This window comes from Suricata suricatta, chromosome 12, assembly GCF_006229205.1.
Source record: "Suricata suricatta isolate VVHF042 chromosome 12, meerkat_22Aug2017_6uvM2_HiC, whole genome shotgun sequence".
In the NCBI taxonomy this organism is placed as follows: domain Eukaryota; kingdom Metazoa; phylum Chordata; class Mammalia; order Carnivora; family Herpestidae; genus Suricata; species Suricata suricatta.
The window spans coordinates 53,164,237-53,180,678 of record NC_043711.1 but is presented as its reverse complement, the minus strand read 5'-3'; the positions used below and the strand labels follow the sequence as shown (position 1 = coordinate 53,180,678).

General features: G+C 55.4%; 1 protein-coding gene across 2 annotated transcripts in view; it reads left to right on the top strand.

The window, feature by feature from the left end:
- The first annotated feature begins 2,941 nt into the window (after positions 1–2,941).
- The window catches only part of GRIP2 (glutamate receptor interacting protein 2), a 54,447-nt gene continuing 40,946 nt past the window's right edge, over positions 2,942–16,442 (top strand). For both annotated transcript variants that reach the window (XM_029918829.1, XM_029918828.1), the window contains exon 1: positions 2,942–3,049. In XM_029918829.1, the coding sequence (XP_029774689.1) occupies positions 2,995–3,049 (55 nt within the window). In that variant the 5' untranslated portion in view covers positions 2,942–2,994. The remainder of the gene's footprint in view (positions 3,050–16,442) is intronic.

Below are 16,442 nucleotides of genomic sequence, written 5' to 3'. Positions count from 1 at the left end.
TCCTCAGCTCTGCTTCTCACCCAGTACCCAGCATGGCGCCAGCGAGCTTCTCAGTGGGACCTGGGTCTTCTGGGACACAAGGAGCCACCTCCCAAATCAGCTCTAAGTGGCTGGGCGGGAGTGACTTCTGGATGTATCCTGTGTCTTCTAGATGAGGCCTTGAACTTGAGAAGAGATGGGGAGACAAACTTACTCCCTCCCACAATCCTCTCTCAGGGGCTCACCACAACGCGCAAGGGCCCACCCATAGGGACTCTAGCACTGTGCTCATCTCTCTTGGCTCTTTTTCTTTAGGATAAATTCTTTCCCAGCCTCCATGGCCACTCACCTGCCCTGCTAATTTGCCTGAGGCATCAAGGTCTGTCTCTTAAACCTGATCTCCACTTAAACTGAAGTTGGGCCTCTGCTACACCTACCAACAGCCCTATTATGATAATGCTTACATGTAGCATTTATTGAGTTCTTACTGTGTGCCAGGTACTGTTTTGGGAGAGAGACAGAGTGTGAGCAGAGGAGGGGCAGACAGAGAGGGAGACAGAATCTGAAGCAGGCTACAGGCTCTGAGCTGTCAGCACAGAGCCCAACACGGGGCTCAAACTCACAAACTGTGAGATCATGACCTGAGCCGAAGTCAGATGCTTAACCGACTGAGCCACCCAGGTGCCCCTGTGTTCATTCTATCTTAATTTGTCCTCACAACTATTATTATCCACAACATACTGTTATCTCTCCTTTACAGGTGAGGACCTGAGGCTCAGAGAGGTTAAGTAACCCATCCAGTCATGCAGCTTGGAAGTGGTAGAGTTGGGATTTGAAGGGGGGGTGGAGGGAGCTGGCTCCACAGTCCCTGTCCTTACACAGCCCTGTGATTGCACTCCAGGCAATCCTCAGGCTCCCTGCACCAAGTGTTACAGATGGCCCCACCCTGCCCTGCAAGCTTCCTTCCTTTATTTGACCTGTGACAGCCCTGGAGACAGGTGAGGCCAGGTCACCATGCCCATTTTGCAGCTGAGAAACCAAGGGAAACTTACCCAAGGCCACATGGGCAGGGAGTTTCCAAGCTGGGTTCCATCCCCAGGGTGTGTGTGTATGACACTAATGTCAACTCTCGGGCTGCAGCTTCTCCAGCTGGGTGGACCCACCTTTCCATCCATGTGCGGATCTGGCCTGGGGACGTCCTCCCCCCTGGGCCCCAGGACACTTGCAGGGCCCTCCAGGACATACCAGTGACAGGAAACCCTCCCAGGCCTGGCGGCCAAACCTCTCCCACCCGCTGCCTCAGTGTCAGCTCTGTGCATCCTCATTCATTGTCGGACTCTCCACATGTCCATTTCACTGAGCGCCAGGGACCCCGGGGCCACGTACCTTCTCACCAAAGGTGGCAGCCGAGGTGGGGAGCAGCCTCGCTCTTGGCCACAGTTCCTGCTCTGGACTTGGGCTGGCTGGGCTCCCGCTCCCCTGACCCCTGCTACTTAACAGTCTGCACGGCTCTGGGCAGGTGGCCTCTCCTCTCTGGGTAAGGCTGGCAGCGTGCTGAGCACAGAGCCTGGCACAGAGTGGGGGTTTAACAAGAGCTTCCTCATGGCCTGGCTATGGTGGTAGTGTGGTCCGGCTGCGGGTGGGAGACTCTGCTTGGCCACTTACACGCTGTGTGAGCCTGGGGCTGTCGTGTACCTCTCTGAGCCTCAGTTTCCTCATTTGGGAAAGGAGGAGGATCTAGGACCACCCTGGTGCCTTGTAAGCTTTAACTAAGATGTTAGCGGAAAGCCCTGGATTCTTGACTTTCTTGTCTGACCTCAGCCAGGCCGTCACTTTGGTAGATTTCCTGTCTCTGCTCACACACAACTGTTGGGCTTCATTTAGAATAATCACAATATCAGTCATTGTTATTTATTATTTATTAAGCACCTACTGTGTGCCAGGACTCAACTACGTGCTCTGTGTGCAGGATCATAGAGGTCCCACCGTAAGAGAGGCAGGAACCCATCGGTCAGATGAGAAAACAGGCCTAGGGGGGCACCCGGAGCCAGGATTCAAAGTCAGGTCTGCCTGTCTCCAAAGACTGTGATCTCTGATTTCTCCCCTCACTCTCTGCTAGGTCAGAGCTTTTCTATTCAGGAAGAGGAGGGGATGCCAGAGGCATTTATTGAGTTCTTGCTGATTACCCAGAGCACCCTAGTTACTCCCATCCACTGCACTCAGCCAGCCAGCTGGGTGGATTCTCTGTGTTACAAACAAGAGTCAATGTTGGGGTAAGGAGTGAAGCAGCAGGGCCTAGGTCTCATTGTTACGCACCGACAACCCCATCAAATGTCTGTGCTGCGTATAAGGGACATGGGACAAGTGGGCCCTATCCTTGTTTGTGGGAGCTCCCAGTTTCTGGGAATGGATAGACAACCTCAACCTAGAATGAAAAGAAAGCATTATTGAGACCCAATAGGCAAGGGTTTCCAGCCATCAGGGGTCTCTGAAGTCTGAGCAGACCTTCCCAGGCAGACAAGTTCAATGGAGCCAAGCCAGACAGGACAGGCATTTCAGGTGGAGGGCCCGAGGGCCCTGCAAGTGCAAAGGCCTGGGGGCTTCAGATCGCACAGCCTAGGGAAGGCAGGAGGGTGATCAGCAGAATTTGGCAAAAGAAGGGGTGGGCGAGGTGAGCACCCTGGAAGAAAGAAGACTGTGGGTTCAGGGCGGCTACCCCATGAAGGTTTGCCCTGGGGGTTCAGAACCCCCTGCTCCCTTCCCCTAGCCTGGGGCTGTCGTGGAGGAAGGGACTTGCTGCCACAGACGCCACTGCCGATGCCACCGCTGCTGGCTCTGGGGAGGATTATCTATTTTAGCAACTCGGGAGGGTGGAGGCTGGGAGCGCCCAGCTTCTGCCAGTTAGCACAGGCGGCTCCGGAGCGCAGCGCACAGAGGAGTGCCGGCTCCAGGAGCGCAGGGAGGCTTGGGCGGGCCGAGGCCGTGGCTCTGGGTCCCCAGGGCCTTGAGGAGCCGATGCTGGCGGTGTCGCTCAAGTGGCGGCTGGGCGTGGTGAGGCGGCGTCCCAAAGGTACTGAGTGGGGAGGGGGACAGGGGGGCAACCCTGCTGCCTGCCCAGGGGCTGGGCTGCTGGACCCCATCTGGTTGGAAGGCGGAGGCCGAGGGGACTTGGGGGCTCCTGGGGGTCTGGGGCTTTCTCTCCGCCCGGTCTGTGCCTCCTTGCAATCTCTTCTGGCACTGTTTGGGCTTCGCTTCCGTTCTGGGTCCCTTTCCGAATCTGTACGTGTGTCTGATTTCTCTGTGCCCAGCGGCTCTGTTGCCTTCATCTCTCTGTGGTTTGTCCCCACGCCCCGCCCCCCATCTCTTTGTCTGGCTGAGTCTCTCTGTCTGTCCATCTTTTTTTTTTTTTAATTGTTAATCTTATCTAACAGACCATATTGTTTTCAAATTGTCCTCTGTCTCTCCGTTTTCCTCTCTGCTTCTGTCTCTTTTCTGTCTCTTACTGTCTCTCTCTTTGTCGGGTTCTCTCTGCCCCAACCTGTTTTTTTCTTGTCTTTCTCTCCCCTTCTGTCTTGCTCTTGTCTCTCTCTTTCTCTGTGACTCTCTCATGGTCCCTCTCTGCATCTGACTGTCCCTCTTCCTCTCTGCTTTCTTGTGTCACAATCTCTTTCATTGTCCCCCTCACATGGCGTGTCCCTGATGGCCTTTATTTTCTCCTCTGCTTGGGGCATGAGGTTGTCTTGGTAGAGCTAGGCCTGCCGGGTTGCTGCCTCTGTGTGTGTGTGTGTGTGTGTGTGTGTGTGTGTGTGTGTGTGCGCGCGCGCGCACACGCACGTGTGTAGGGCCAAGGGCTGGGTGTGGGCATTCAGGGCAGGGGGGACATGGGTGAAGGCAGTTGAACCTAGGTGATATAGAGTGTGTGCCGAGTCCCACCCCACACAGGCAGTTCCAGGAGGGGCTCCGGATGGGAGAATGCCTGAGGGGGTGCTGGGGTCAGAGTAGTATTGAGCTGGAGTCTGGCTGCCCAAGCTGTGTGACCCCAGGTTTCATCTGTGGTTTCCTTGCCCTGCCATCTGCCCGTCTACAGCATGGAGGGGAGGTGGGAGACGGTGGGCTCACAGTTTTTATGCTGCAGGCCTCAGAACTAAGAATAATCATGCTGTTAATAAGCAGAACATTCCCTGACATTAATTCCGTGCCGCCATGTGCCAGGCAGTACAGTAACGTGTTAATTCCTCACGACAGCTTTGCAAGGTTGGTCCCATCCTTGTCCTGACAGTATAGATGGGGACACAGGCACAGAAAGGTTAAGTAACTTGCTCTAGGCTACACAGGTGACACACACAGGCGCTCTCTCAAGACAGGTCTCATATCTGCCATGAACATTTTCTGGACTCGGAGGAGCCTACAAAGGGAGGGGAGGAGTGGGCAAGGGGCAGCCGGGTCTTGGAGTATCAGAGGGACTGTAGGCTCTGTACTCCCCCACAGACTGCTGCTAGTCTAACATCTAGAGGTCTTTGTAAGCCCTTCATACTCCAGAGCAGCCGAAACTTGCAGAGTATCAGGACCAGAGTTTCTCCTGGGGCCTTCCAGGGACTGCAGTGTTGGGACCGCCTCCCTCATCGAGGCTGCTGTCCTCCTCTTCAGGTCCACAGACGCTGAGAACCTGGTGGGATCCTCCTAGCTGGAGGGATAGAGAGATACATCGAGGGTTGTCCTCCAGTTTTGGAGAACAGCCAACTAAATACGGTGGATCAGGCTCTGCCCTCTTGGAGATGGAGGAAGTAGTTCTATATCCACAGCAGACGTGGATTCAAATCCTATCCCAGTTCTTACTTCCTGTGGGGCCCACTCAGAACCTCAGTCTCCTCTTCCATAAGATGGATCCAAGAGAAGCCACCATCTGAGGTTGCGGTGATGGTTGGGAAAGACTAGGGCAGAGCCTGGCATGCAGGAGACACTTGGCAGTTTTGAATTCCATCTTCCCATCAGAGGCCAAGCCACATGCTTCCTACTCCCACCCGCAGCCGTGTGCACACCACTGGCCCCAGGGTGGTAGTGTCGGGGACAGCAGACCTCTAACGGAACAGGGGAGCACACCCTGATTGGGGGCACACTGTGTGCCGGTCTCCTGTCTGACATCTCTCCACTTTTTTGCTGGGTGGGTGGGGGGGGGAGCTCTATCGGAGGGAGAGGGAAGTTGTTTGCATCCATTTGTGAAAACATAAAAGCTCAAGGGAGAAGGATTTAAGAGATTGGGGGAAAGGGAGGTGTTTCTTCAGTTTACGTTTCCAAAGTGTTTTTTAAGTGCCTAAGGACACGTTAACCCGCTTCCAGCCAGTATTTCCAAATAGGCCTGTCTCCCATCTTTTCTGGGTGAGACCCTTAAAGTCTTTGCCCTGTGATTCCCTAAGGGTAGGGGTCTCTAGGCCATGTGGCCAGATGAGACCCTCCTGTGTCCCTCAGACTGGGGTTTGAGGCTTTGATTACGTTTGTGAGCCAGGACCAGAGACAGGAGGTGCTCAGTCCTGACTTGGTGCCGTCCCCCTCCATTTTGATCAGGGATCTGAGGGGAGAGGGAACACCTAACGTGCGTGCACAGATGGGAACACGGCCCTGCTCCGTCTCAGACAGCCCTGACTGTCCTTGCTGTCCTCATTTGGACAGTGAGGAAACAGAGGCCTGGGGTAGGGGGGGGCCTGTGATGCTGGCCCAATTCTAACATGCATATGCTGGACCCCAGTGCCTGCAGAGGACACAGACTCTCCCGGGCCACTGTGCCTTCTTTCCTAGCCTGGGCATAGTGACAGCACCACCCCAGAGGATTCTGGGCCATCAGATCAGCAAGGTTTCCTACAGGGCTGCGCTTGGGCCTTCAGGGACATAAAATGGTCACGTCTGATTCAAAGAGTGAGGGGTTTTGTTTGCTGTGTGTAGATGTGAGGGAAGAAGGATACACAGAGCACAGGCCGTGGAGGCAATGGCCAGGTATAAATCCCAGCTATGCAACTGGAGGTAGTGGGCCTCAGTTTTCCCATCTGTAAAATAGAATTACTCTTAGAGCCTTCCTCACTGGGTCACTGCAAGGACAGCAGAGGTGAAAGTTTCAAAGTGCTAGGTGTCAGGGCTCCAGAAGGAGATCACTTGCAGTTCCTGACCCAGAGGGCTTGGGGGAGGGGTACATGATGTGTAGATAATGATGGCATTTCATAGGATGGGGTGGGGACAGGGGTGGATGGGTCCACTTGGTACCTGGAGAAGAAAGGAATGCTTTTGCTTGAGGGAGGTCAAGGAAATGCCCAGAGTGGGGTTTTTAAGGATGAGTAGGAGTTTGCCAGACAAAGGGACTGGTTTGTACAAATATCTGAAGCCTCAAAGATCTGCCTCAGGGAGCTGAGAACTTTGTGAAGAGTGTAAGGAGATAAGGGAGCCAGGGTTGAGGAGGCAGGAGGTTATGGGATTTGGACTCTGTCCAGAGGTCAGTGGGAGCCATGGAAGGTCCCTGAGCATGAGAGAGTGGAGGACAGCCTTTTGCGTTAACACAGGCTCTGTCTACTGTGCAGACTACAGGTGAGGATGCAGGAAGGACGCTGGGGTGGGGTCCAGGTGCGAGGTGAGGAGCTAGGGCTCTAGGATGGGCAGAATTGGTGCTGGGGAGGCAGTGGACTATCCTTTGCTTTCACTATTTCAACAGGTATCTGCTAGCACCTATTATGTGCCAGAAACTATTCTAGGCCCCTGGGGTACATGCAGTAGGGAACATGACCAACCTAAATCTGGGCCCTTGTGGAGCTGACATTGTAGCCGCGGGGGAGCAAGGAAAATGCATGGTGGCGATGCATGCTGTGGAGAAAAATAAGGCAGAATGAGGAGTTGTGGCATGCGGTTTTTAGTGGTGTGTTCAGGGAAGACCACACCCTGATGGTGTCGTTAGCGCAAAGCCTTTATGGAGGTGAGGGAGGCCATGTGGCTCTCCCGGGGAAGAATGGCTGGCAGAGGCTGCAGCGAGTGCAAAGGTCCTGAGGTATGAACATGTTGGTTGTTCCCAGGCTGGCAAGGCTGGATCAGAGGGGCTGAAGGACGAGGATGGAGGGCTCCTAAGCCCGGGTGAGGAGAGTGGATGTATTGGGGGAGCGGTGGGAAGTTTTAGGGATAGCAAGGTTAAGAATAGGGATCCCTCTTGCTGGCTATGTGGCATCTCCTGGGCACAGGGAGAGACCAGGCCTTACCCCCCACTGAGATTTGTCTGGCTGTGCCCCCTCCGTAGTGCACATCTGTGACAAATTATTTACTCCTTCCTTCTCCTCTGTAATGAGGCTCTCTTTCTCGCCTCCACATCCGGCTCCTGGCATTTCTCATAGCGCAGCAGCTGCATTGGGGTCTTGCATCTGACTCCCAGTGTGGAAGCTGACCCCTCCCCCCAGCGCCTGAACAGCACCAGCTCCTAGGGCTCTGCCCTCCTCCATTCTGGGATTGGGGAAGGCACTAGAAGTTTACCTTAACTACAGCATCTCAGAGACCATGGATTTCCTTTTTTATCAAGAAGGCAGAGATCAGGTGTAAACCTCTGTTCTTTGTTCCCCAAGCATTTATTGAGCACTTACTATATGCCAAGTACTATGCTAAGTACTTCACATGTCCTTTATTACTTTCACAACAGTGAAACTCAGTTATGTGGCCACCCTGCCAGCAAGTAGGGACCCCTCTGTTGCGTTCCCAGTGTGTGGCTGCTGGTCTGTCTTCCCCAGGCTCCCTCAAGGTTCTCTGCCTTCCCTTCGCTCCCTCTGCCATGCAGTGACAGCATTGGCTCCTCCCCGCACTGCCCCTCCAGGCTCACAGCTCCGTTTCTTAGGGTCTCCCAACACTCCCGACCTGGTCGCCATCTCCGTCCATGCCCCAGCCTGTGTGTGTCCCTCTTGAAGGGCAGAGCCCAGGGTTGAGCCCAGGGTGTGGGGAAGTCTGAGCAGGCAGGATAGCTGGGCCCCTTCCTCATTCTGGTGGCGAGCTGCCTTAACGGCACATTCACCTTGCCCATGTCACCCACCAGAACTAGTGCCGATCTCATCAGTCAGTGCCCCAGCATTGTCTCCATTTGTCAGCTTGAATGTTCGGTCCAGTGGGACCATCTGCCTGTCTTAATTGCCTGGATAATTGTGAAAGCCGTGGGTCCTGTCTTGCTCCCTGGGGAGATGGCCTGATGGAGCGGAAAGAACACCCATTAGACAGGAGACTGAGACCCACCCCACTTTCTGTGGTCCTTCAGCAGGTGCTTGCTCCTCCTGGCCTCAGTTTCCCCTCTGTGCCCCCTGCTGTGCTCTCCAGTGTCTGGAAGCCCCTCACTGCCTCCCCCCATCCACCCATTTGCTCCCCTTGGGCTGACCTTCTCTCCCCAGCCCCTGCCTTTCACTGTCTTGGCCAAGGTGACAGTGACTCATAAGCAGATGTGTGGGCAGGTGGGCGGGCTGGGGGGGGGCCACACACTCAGCAACCTCTCACAGCCGCACAACTGGGGCAGCTGGGATCCCTGTGGGTGACCTTGGGGAAGGTCCTTGCCACTCTCTGAGTCTTGGTGCCCTGTTTGCAGAATAGGTCATTGAGGAAGGTTTGTTTGAGGTTTGGAAAAGGTTGGGGGTCATTCATTTAGAGCCTCAGACAGAGACTGAGTGGAGGGGGTCCCAGGCTAGCTGAGATCAGAGCTGAACTAGCACTGGAGACCACAGGTCCCACTCTGGCTCCAGCCCACACATGTACCCCTATTTTATACACTTACTGAAGGTCACCCCGCCTGTCAGAGATGGAGTCAGGACTTGAACCCAGGGCTCTGCTAAGGCTCCCGTGGCACTGCTGCTGGAGAAGGGGATGCTAACAGGTTGGGAGGCAGTCTAGAATGTTCCTCACCACATTGGCATCAGGGTCATCTGGGGGTAGATGGGCAAAGAGGGTGGGGCGTCTGGTGAATGGACAGAAGTGGAACCAAGAGGTACCGAGGGCCTTGGGAGCCCAGATGAAGCATCAGCAGCTGGAAGATCAGGGAAGGCTTCCTGGAGGAAGGGACAGCGGGCTGCTTCAGGGGATTTGTGGCATGTGGCCAGGCAGGCAAGGGATGAGGGCGGGGGGTGTTTGAGGGCCCATGAGTGTGAAGGCTGGATGGTGGAAGTGGCTTAGGGTGTGTGGGGCAGACGATGCTGGACACTGTTTGGCTACCTCCCCGGGGTTCTTTCCCCACAGCACTGAGGGCCATGGCTGTGGGAGGCCTTGCTGGCAGGCAGTAGACACTGGCCTGGGAATCTCAGGGCCGAGCCTTGTCCCCACCCCGAACCCTGCAGGGCCCCATCCCACCCCACCCCACAGCTTCACCTGTGGGAGACCTGCCGCCCGGATCTCATGGTATATTCATGAGCCGTGCAGGGCCCGTGGGTGGATCTTCCCCCATCATCACCTGCCCGAGGTGCTCCATCAGCTCCTGACGCCAGGGTTCGCTTTCAATATTCAGGTGCCCTCCTGGGGCTCTCACACTAAGCCCTTTGGAGAATGCATGTCTGCCAAACTATGATTAAGGCTTTGGAGCCAGACACCTGCGTTCCTCAGTCTTTTGCTCCTCTGGACTCTAGTTTCCCCAGCCGTAAAAAAGGGGATCCTCCCAGCCTCATGGGCCTGGTGCAGACACTCTAGAGGTAAAGGCTCACCGAAATCCATAGGGATAGAAGACACACATGTGAGCTTAGCCCCAGAACGCTGGGGTGTGTGGCCGCCCACTCGTTCCAGCCACACACCCAGGGGAGGCTGGTTGGGACCTTGTGGTGGAAGCCACATCCAGGTCCTGAGCTGTGGCCTCTTCTGCCAGGGCTCAGAGGCCATGGCCTGGGTCCACACACGGCCCCTGACTCTATGCAGGGCAGTCCTGGGGCAGGGGACCTGAGGGCCCCAGGGAGGCACAGACAGTCCCAGGGATGCAGGCTCCAGCTCAGGATAATGGAATGACTCCTCTTTTCACTATTCAGGAACTGGGAGGCTGCTTATGAGGTGGTGAGCTCCCCATTCGTAGAGGCATACTAACTATATCAAACAACAGAAAGCATTTTTGCTCCCCCTCCACTCATCACTCGAGGGCACAGGTTGAGGGCCATGCTTGCTCCTCCCAAAACCTCATCGATTGCCAGCTCTGAGGGGGTGTCGCTGTAATCAGACTCCAGTGTGCAGAGATTCTGGCTGCCACTCCTGACAGCTTGGTCCCTCTGTGTGCCCATCCTCCCTCACCCAGCATCTCATTGGAGGGGGCGCAAGAGAGCCCATTCCTCCCTAAATGTCATGCATGTGGTGTTCACTGTGCCAGGAATGCCCCATTCAGTGCATTCCCTCCTCCAAAGCAGGTCGCTGTGTCTTTGCGACCCAGCCCACTTGCCAGTTCAGCCCACCTGCTCTTTGGGGTCCTCTGCCCCCAGCCATGCTGGTTGCTGCCTTTCCTTACACATACTGAGCACCTTTCCACCTCCCACCCTCTGCCTAGGCTGTTCCTCTGCCAGGAATGCCGCTCCTGCCTCATCTTTGAGTGTCTGCTTCCTTTGTCCCTCAGGGCTTGGCTCAGAAACTGCCTCTCCCAGGCAGCTTTCCCTGACTCCTCCTCTGAGCTGCCCTGACTCTTTGGCCCCTTTGCTATGTTTGGGCTTCCAGCAGATCCGCTTTGGGTACAGCTTCTTCTGCAAGAGACACTCATATTCTGACATCACATGTGACGTTCTTGGCATGGAATTGGTCCGCGTGAGCAGGTGCTGGGCCTTGAACCTGGTCTTCTCACACCCAGCCAGGGCAGGGCAGGGAGGAGCTGCTCGCTGCCAGGGCGGTATCGACATCCTGCGGTGGGGATGCACCACAGTGCTCTTTCCCAGGGGTGAGCCCTGACAACTTGCCCATTTATTTTTGTTTTGCTCTTTTCGAAGCTTTTATTTTAAGCTTATTTATTTATTTTGAGAGAGAGACCGAGAGAGAAAGAGGGAGAGAGAATCCCAAGCAGGCCCCATGCTGTCAGCACGCAGCTCAACTCGGGGCTCAGACCCACAGACCGTGGGATCATGACCTGAGCCGACACCAAGAGTTGGATGCTTAACAGACTGAGTCACCCAGGGACCCCACGTTTTGCTCTTTTTGTCTGAAAGGCGGTGAGAGGGAGGTGGGTAGAGTCAGTGCAGGCTCCATGGGGGAGGAGCATGGCTGAGGGTGGGCCGAGGTCAGCTGAGGCCCTCACCCCATGCACCCAGTCCAGTTAGTTTTCTAAGGCAGTTATCCCTGTCTTCCTCTAAACTCCTCCATGGCTCCCTGGTGTCCTCAGGAGAGACAGTAGGGTTCCAGGCTTCCTGTCTCTTCCTTTCCTCTTTCCTCCTTTTGTCCCCACCTCATGCCATCCTGAACCCACAGCCCATTCCATCTGCCCACCATTTAGAATAAAGATCACACAGGACCCTGCTAACAATCCCTCATGCCCAAAGTAGAATCTTGACTCCTCCCCCAACTACCAGCCTCAGCTGCACTGACCCCCTGACAGCTTCCCTGCCCACCCTTCACCTCTGCTGGAGCACCAGCTGCCCTGAGAGGCTTCCTGAACCCCTGCCTTGTGCTGTCCCAGCCCCTCTCAGCACCATCACATTACTTATCTGTATTTGTGTGTTTTTCTCCTCTGACCTCTGCCCCTCCCCTGAACTGGCAGCCAGAGAGGTGGGCTCTACTTCTGTTTTGTTCACTGCAGACAGCTCAGGCCAAGCTTAGTTTCTAGCAGGTAGTGGATGCTTAATACATATTCTTTGAATGAATGAGTGGCCAGAGAGATGGGGCAGGGCAGTGACTACCTTGCTACTTCTATGTGCCCTGCACTTGACAGTTTTCTGGGTATTTTGTATATTCACCAATAATCCTTTGGACAGTCTCATCATCAGTACTTTAGAGGAGGAATCTGAGGCTCAGAGAGGCTCTCTGTGCAGTTGTGGCCTCATGTCCTCTGTTCCAGGAGGGAAGCCATTGCCGGTGTTGGGGAAATACAGAGGGCAAGAGGGAGACTTAGGGAGATTCCCTAGTCATAGCCAGGCCTGGGCTGGTGCCTTTCCACCCTCTGCAGTTAGAAGATTCCCAGAGACTCCCCAGGAGCAGCGACATGGCCCTCCGCCGTCCCCACCCCCACAGTCCTTTGTCCTTCCTGCATCTGGGTGGGCTGGTGAGTGGGCTTCCGAGTGTGCCTTTCTCAGGGAGCTTGGGGTTGGGGTGTTAGTGCAGATGGTATCAGGGGTACCTGGGTTCGAGTCCCAGTTTATCCTTCACCCTCTGTGTGACTAAGAGCAAGTGGCTTCACCTCCCTGGGCCCCTGCTTTCTATCTCTGAAGTGGGGATGTTGTGGGATGAAACGAGGGAATATGTGTAAAACGTTGAAAGTCAGGCTGGGCACACACAGTGTCTGCACCGCCTGGTTCTGAAGGACTGTCATCGGCGGTTCCTCTCACATCCCGGAGCCTTCCCCTTCCCTAGTCTGCACACATGGCCTGCCACCTGAGCCCCTGTGCCCTCCAAGCCTGGAGGGAGGCTGGGGGCAGGGTGCTGGGAAGTGGCAGATGTCTGGGGCCACAGCCTGGGCGCAGCCCCCTCATGGGGCACTGCCCTGGATCTCTCCCCAGCCCATCCTGGAGTGGGGGCTAAGGCCAAGCAGCACCTCCTAAGAGGGGGTCACTCACACCTCGCCCATGGCTGCTGGAATCGCAGGCTGGGTCTCAGTTTCCCCAGCTGTAAAATGGGGCCCCACCTTGTGGAAATGTTTACCAGCCAGGCAGGGGGCCGCGATTGTCCTGGCCTGGCCTCTGCTGTGGTTTGAGGAGAGAGGGAGGAAGAAGCAACGGAACAGCAATAAAGTGTTTATCTGTCTTGTCTTCAGATCACCATCTCTGCCTCATTCCCACCCAGACTTCATTTCCGGCCGTCAGTCAGTGAGGGTGGTGGTGCTGGCGGCTCGGTACAGCCCCGCTGTGGTTGTGGTGAACTCAGCCCTAGGGTCTGAGAGGAAGGGTGGAAGCTGGGGTCCAGGCTCCCTCTCCTGGCTGGTGGGGGTTCCCAGACACGGCTCCATCTGGGTCTCCATTTTCTCATCTAGGCAGTGTGGGGTCAGTTAGTTCCCCATTGTGGCAGTCACGCTAGGCAGGTGGGGTCCGGGGATGCCGGGAGTCCTGATGTGTGTTCTGCAGGGACGACCTGGCACACAGAGAGCATAGTGCCAGTGACACCTGTTAAGAGACACTAAGAAGGGTCCTACAGTCCTGGCTTCGGATGGGGAATCCGTCCTGAGCATGTGCAGGACAGTGGCAGTTGGAAAACCCTTCCGTCCTTCATGGATGGGAAATGGAGCCTCACACAGAAGAGACTTGGCCCAGAATCATGTAGTTCAAGGGTGGCAGAGCCAGAACGCGGACCCAGGTGCACTTGACCTGTGTGCTCAACCTCAAAGTTCTTCCTCTCTGGTCTATTTTACAACGTTGGTATGAGAGTCTTGGCAGGAAAATGGATGGATAAGTGCTTTCTGACTTATTAATATGTGGTCTCCCTACCCTAGGGGGTGGGTTATTATTATTCCATTGTTCAGTGAAGAAGCTGAGGTCCAGAGAGGTTTGGACACATGTGCCAGGTCACACAGCAATCCAGCCTCCAGTTGTGTCACAAAACCTGAGGATGTGGGGGTGTCGGGGCCCCTGCTGACCACGGAGGGTCTGCCCACCAGCTCAGTGGCCCTGCCACCTCCCCTAGGTTGTCTGGTCTCCCTCCCAGCCCATTCATAGTGTTGGAAACATGGCTGGGAGCTGCTACCGGCCCAGATCCCTAGCAGGTTTGGCTCCTAGCCACCTCACACACCCAGCAATCTGTCCCTCTTTTCCTCCACTTCCCTCAAGTTTGGCAGCGCTCACTGGATGAGAGGGGGGTCGTCTTTGGAGCAGGACCGATGGCTGGTTTGCCTGCTCTCACCTCCCAGAAGGTACCCTTGCTGCTCATTGCCAGGTCCCCCTCCCTTGTCTCTCAGGTGGTGCTGCATGTCTGAGGTCCTTACAGAGCCTTCTCACTCCCTTGCTCTAGAACTATCCTTGTCTCTCACTGCCTGCAGGATGAAAGCCAAACTCTTAACAGAGCACTTAATGCAGATTCTGATTCAGTGGGCCTGGGAGTCTGCAGGGCTGAGGAGCCCCACCCCGCCGATGCTGCTGGCTGTCCGCTGCATTTGGAGGAGTGAGGCCTTGCTAGACCCTTGCCAGCCTGGCCCTGTGTGCCCTTCCTGTCCAGCCTCCTCACTTCTCACAGAGGATTGCATTCCCGGATACACACCTACAGTGGCTTTTCCCTTCTTGGGCACATTCCTTTTCACCTTCCCAAGTCAGGCTCAGAACACTTCCTCGGCGGACCTCTAACAGGGCTAACTGTTCTTCATCTGCACTTCTAGACCCCTGACTAGCCCCTGAAATCCTGGAAGTCACAGGACAGTGCCTTTTATTTTTTTTTATTTTTATTTTTTAAAGTTTATCTATTTATTTTGAGAGAGATGGAGGTAGCGCAGGTCAGCGGTGCAGAGATGGAGAGAGAGAACCCCAGTGCAGAGCCCCATGCAGGGCTCGAACTCATGAAACCATGAGATCATGACCTGAGCCGAAACCAAGAGTCAGACGCTTAACCGACTGAGCCCTCCAGTAACCCCCTAGCAGTGCCTCTTGAAAGAGGCCTCGTAGGTGTGAGCCTGGCTCCGCCCCCTCGGGCAAGTGCCAAATATTTATTTAAACCCTGCCTTGTTCCAGAATGGACCACTTGCTTCCAAACCCACTCTTGTATAAAATCAAGTGGAGAACGTGCTTGGTGGGATGGTGGGGATGGGGGCAGAGGCAGACACTGGTTCCCACCTGCCTCCTGGAGCCCGTGTCCCCGGGGCCCGGCACAGCAGGCCTTCAGAGAAACTGCACGGAAGCTCTCTCATAACCCACGGCCTGACCTTTCCAGGAGCTTCTCATCCACAAAAGTAAATTCCAAAGGAACAGGAAGAAAGATCGCCAATCTTAATCACTCATTTAAATGCATCTGTGCGGTGAGCAAATATTTTTCTTAGGAGAGGGGACGGATGTAGCTGTAAAGGCTGTGCACTGTGCAGCCGGCCACCCTGAGGGAGCTGAAATAGGGGGTGAGGGGAAGAGGGTGAGGGTCTGTTAAGCGCGGTGTACATGCCGAGAAGGGCCATGTCCCTTCCTGCCTGATATGGAGCTGGGACTACCCCAAGGTGGGCCTTAGCGTCCTGCTGATGGTCATTGAGACCCTCGTCCTGACTACTGTTGGGTATCATGGACCCCCCCTGAGAGTCTGCACCCCTCTTCTCTGCCTGGCTCAATTCTCCCAGCAAATTTCTCCCAAATCAGACCCCCTCCCCTCCCCCTTTCCCCCGACCCAGTGCTCACTACCCTTTCCATGGCTGAGACCTTGGCCTCACTTCTGCCCCAATGAATTTGACCTGGAACCTGGACCTTGCTCCCTGGGATGTGTGGAGTCACCCTAAGAGCAAGGCGATCCTGGAAAGTAGGCAATGGAAGGGAGCTGGGAAGCCCTCGTCTCTAACCACGGTACTGGACATTTTCATTTACTATAGGCAACAGAACAAAGTTGAGCCCCATTTCTTTCCACATATCCAAGAAACTCTTCCATGGGAGAGCTGGGTCCTCATCTGTCTCACTCTCTTCTGCATTCAGCAGGATGCAACGTGTACTTAGGCATATAGGCCGTCAACACCCTGTGTCACTATCACCCACCCTTCTTCCCAGCACCTATGGGGTGTCAGACCCTCAGTTGGAGCCCACACACATTGGTGGAATGGAGTGCAGAAGCAGCTGGGAGGAGGGGCCTTGTGCGTCCATCAGGGTTGGCAGAGTCAGTCCTGAGGCAGCGTGGAGGAATGTAGGAGTGTGCAGGGCTGAGGCTGAGCTAGGGCTGGGATTGTGACCAGCTGCCCCTGCACATCAAGCCCAAGGCAGGTGGGCCCTCTGCCCATCTCACTGTGTCTTTCCCAGAGGCTGGGGGAATGCTCCACGGGCAGTCCCCCAGGCCCTACCTTACAGAAAAGGAAACTGAGGCCTGGAGGGAGTAGTTGGAATGTCCGTGGAAGAGCTCCGGGAGGCTCTGAGCTCCAGGGGGCCCTGAGCTCCAGAATTTCCAACCTGAGACCTGCAGATGCTCTCTGGCATATGGCTGCACTGCATCTGGCTTCTGTCCTGGGATTCTGGGCAAGAGTCTGTTGGAATCTGCTACTTAAAAAAAAAAAGTTTGAAAGGCACTGTTCCTCTTTTCTAGATGGAAAGACTAAGGCCTGGGGAGAGCAGCCACTTACCAAAGTCCTAGGGTAAGTTAGGAGCAGCACTGAGTCAGGGGCCCCTCCTCTTGGGGACCCAGCGGGAGGACTGAGACTCAGACTG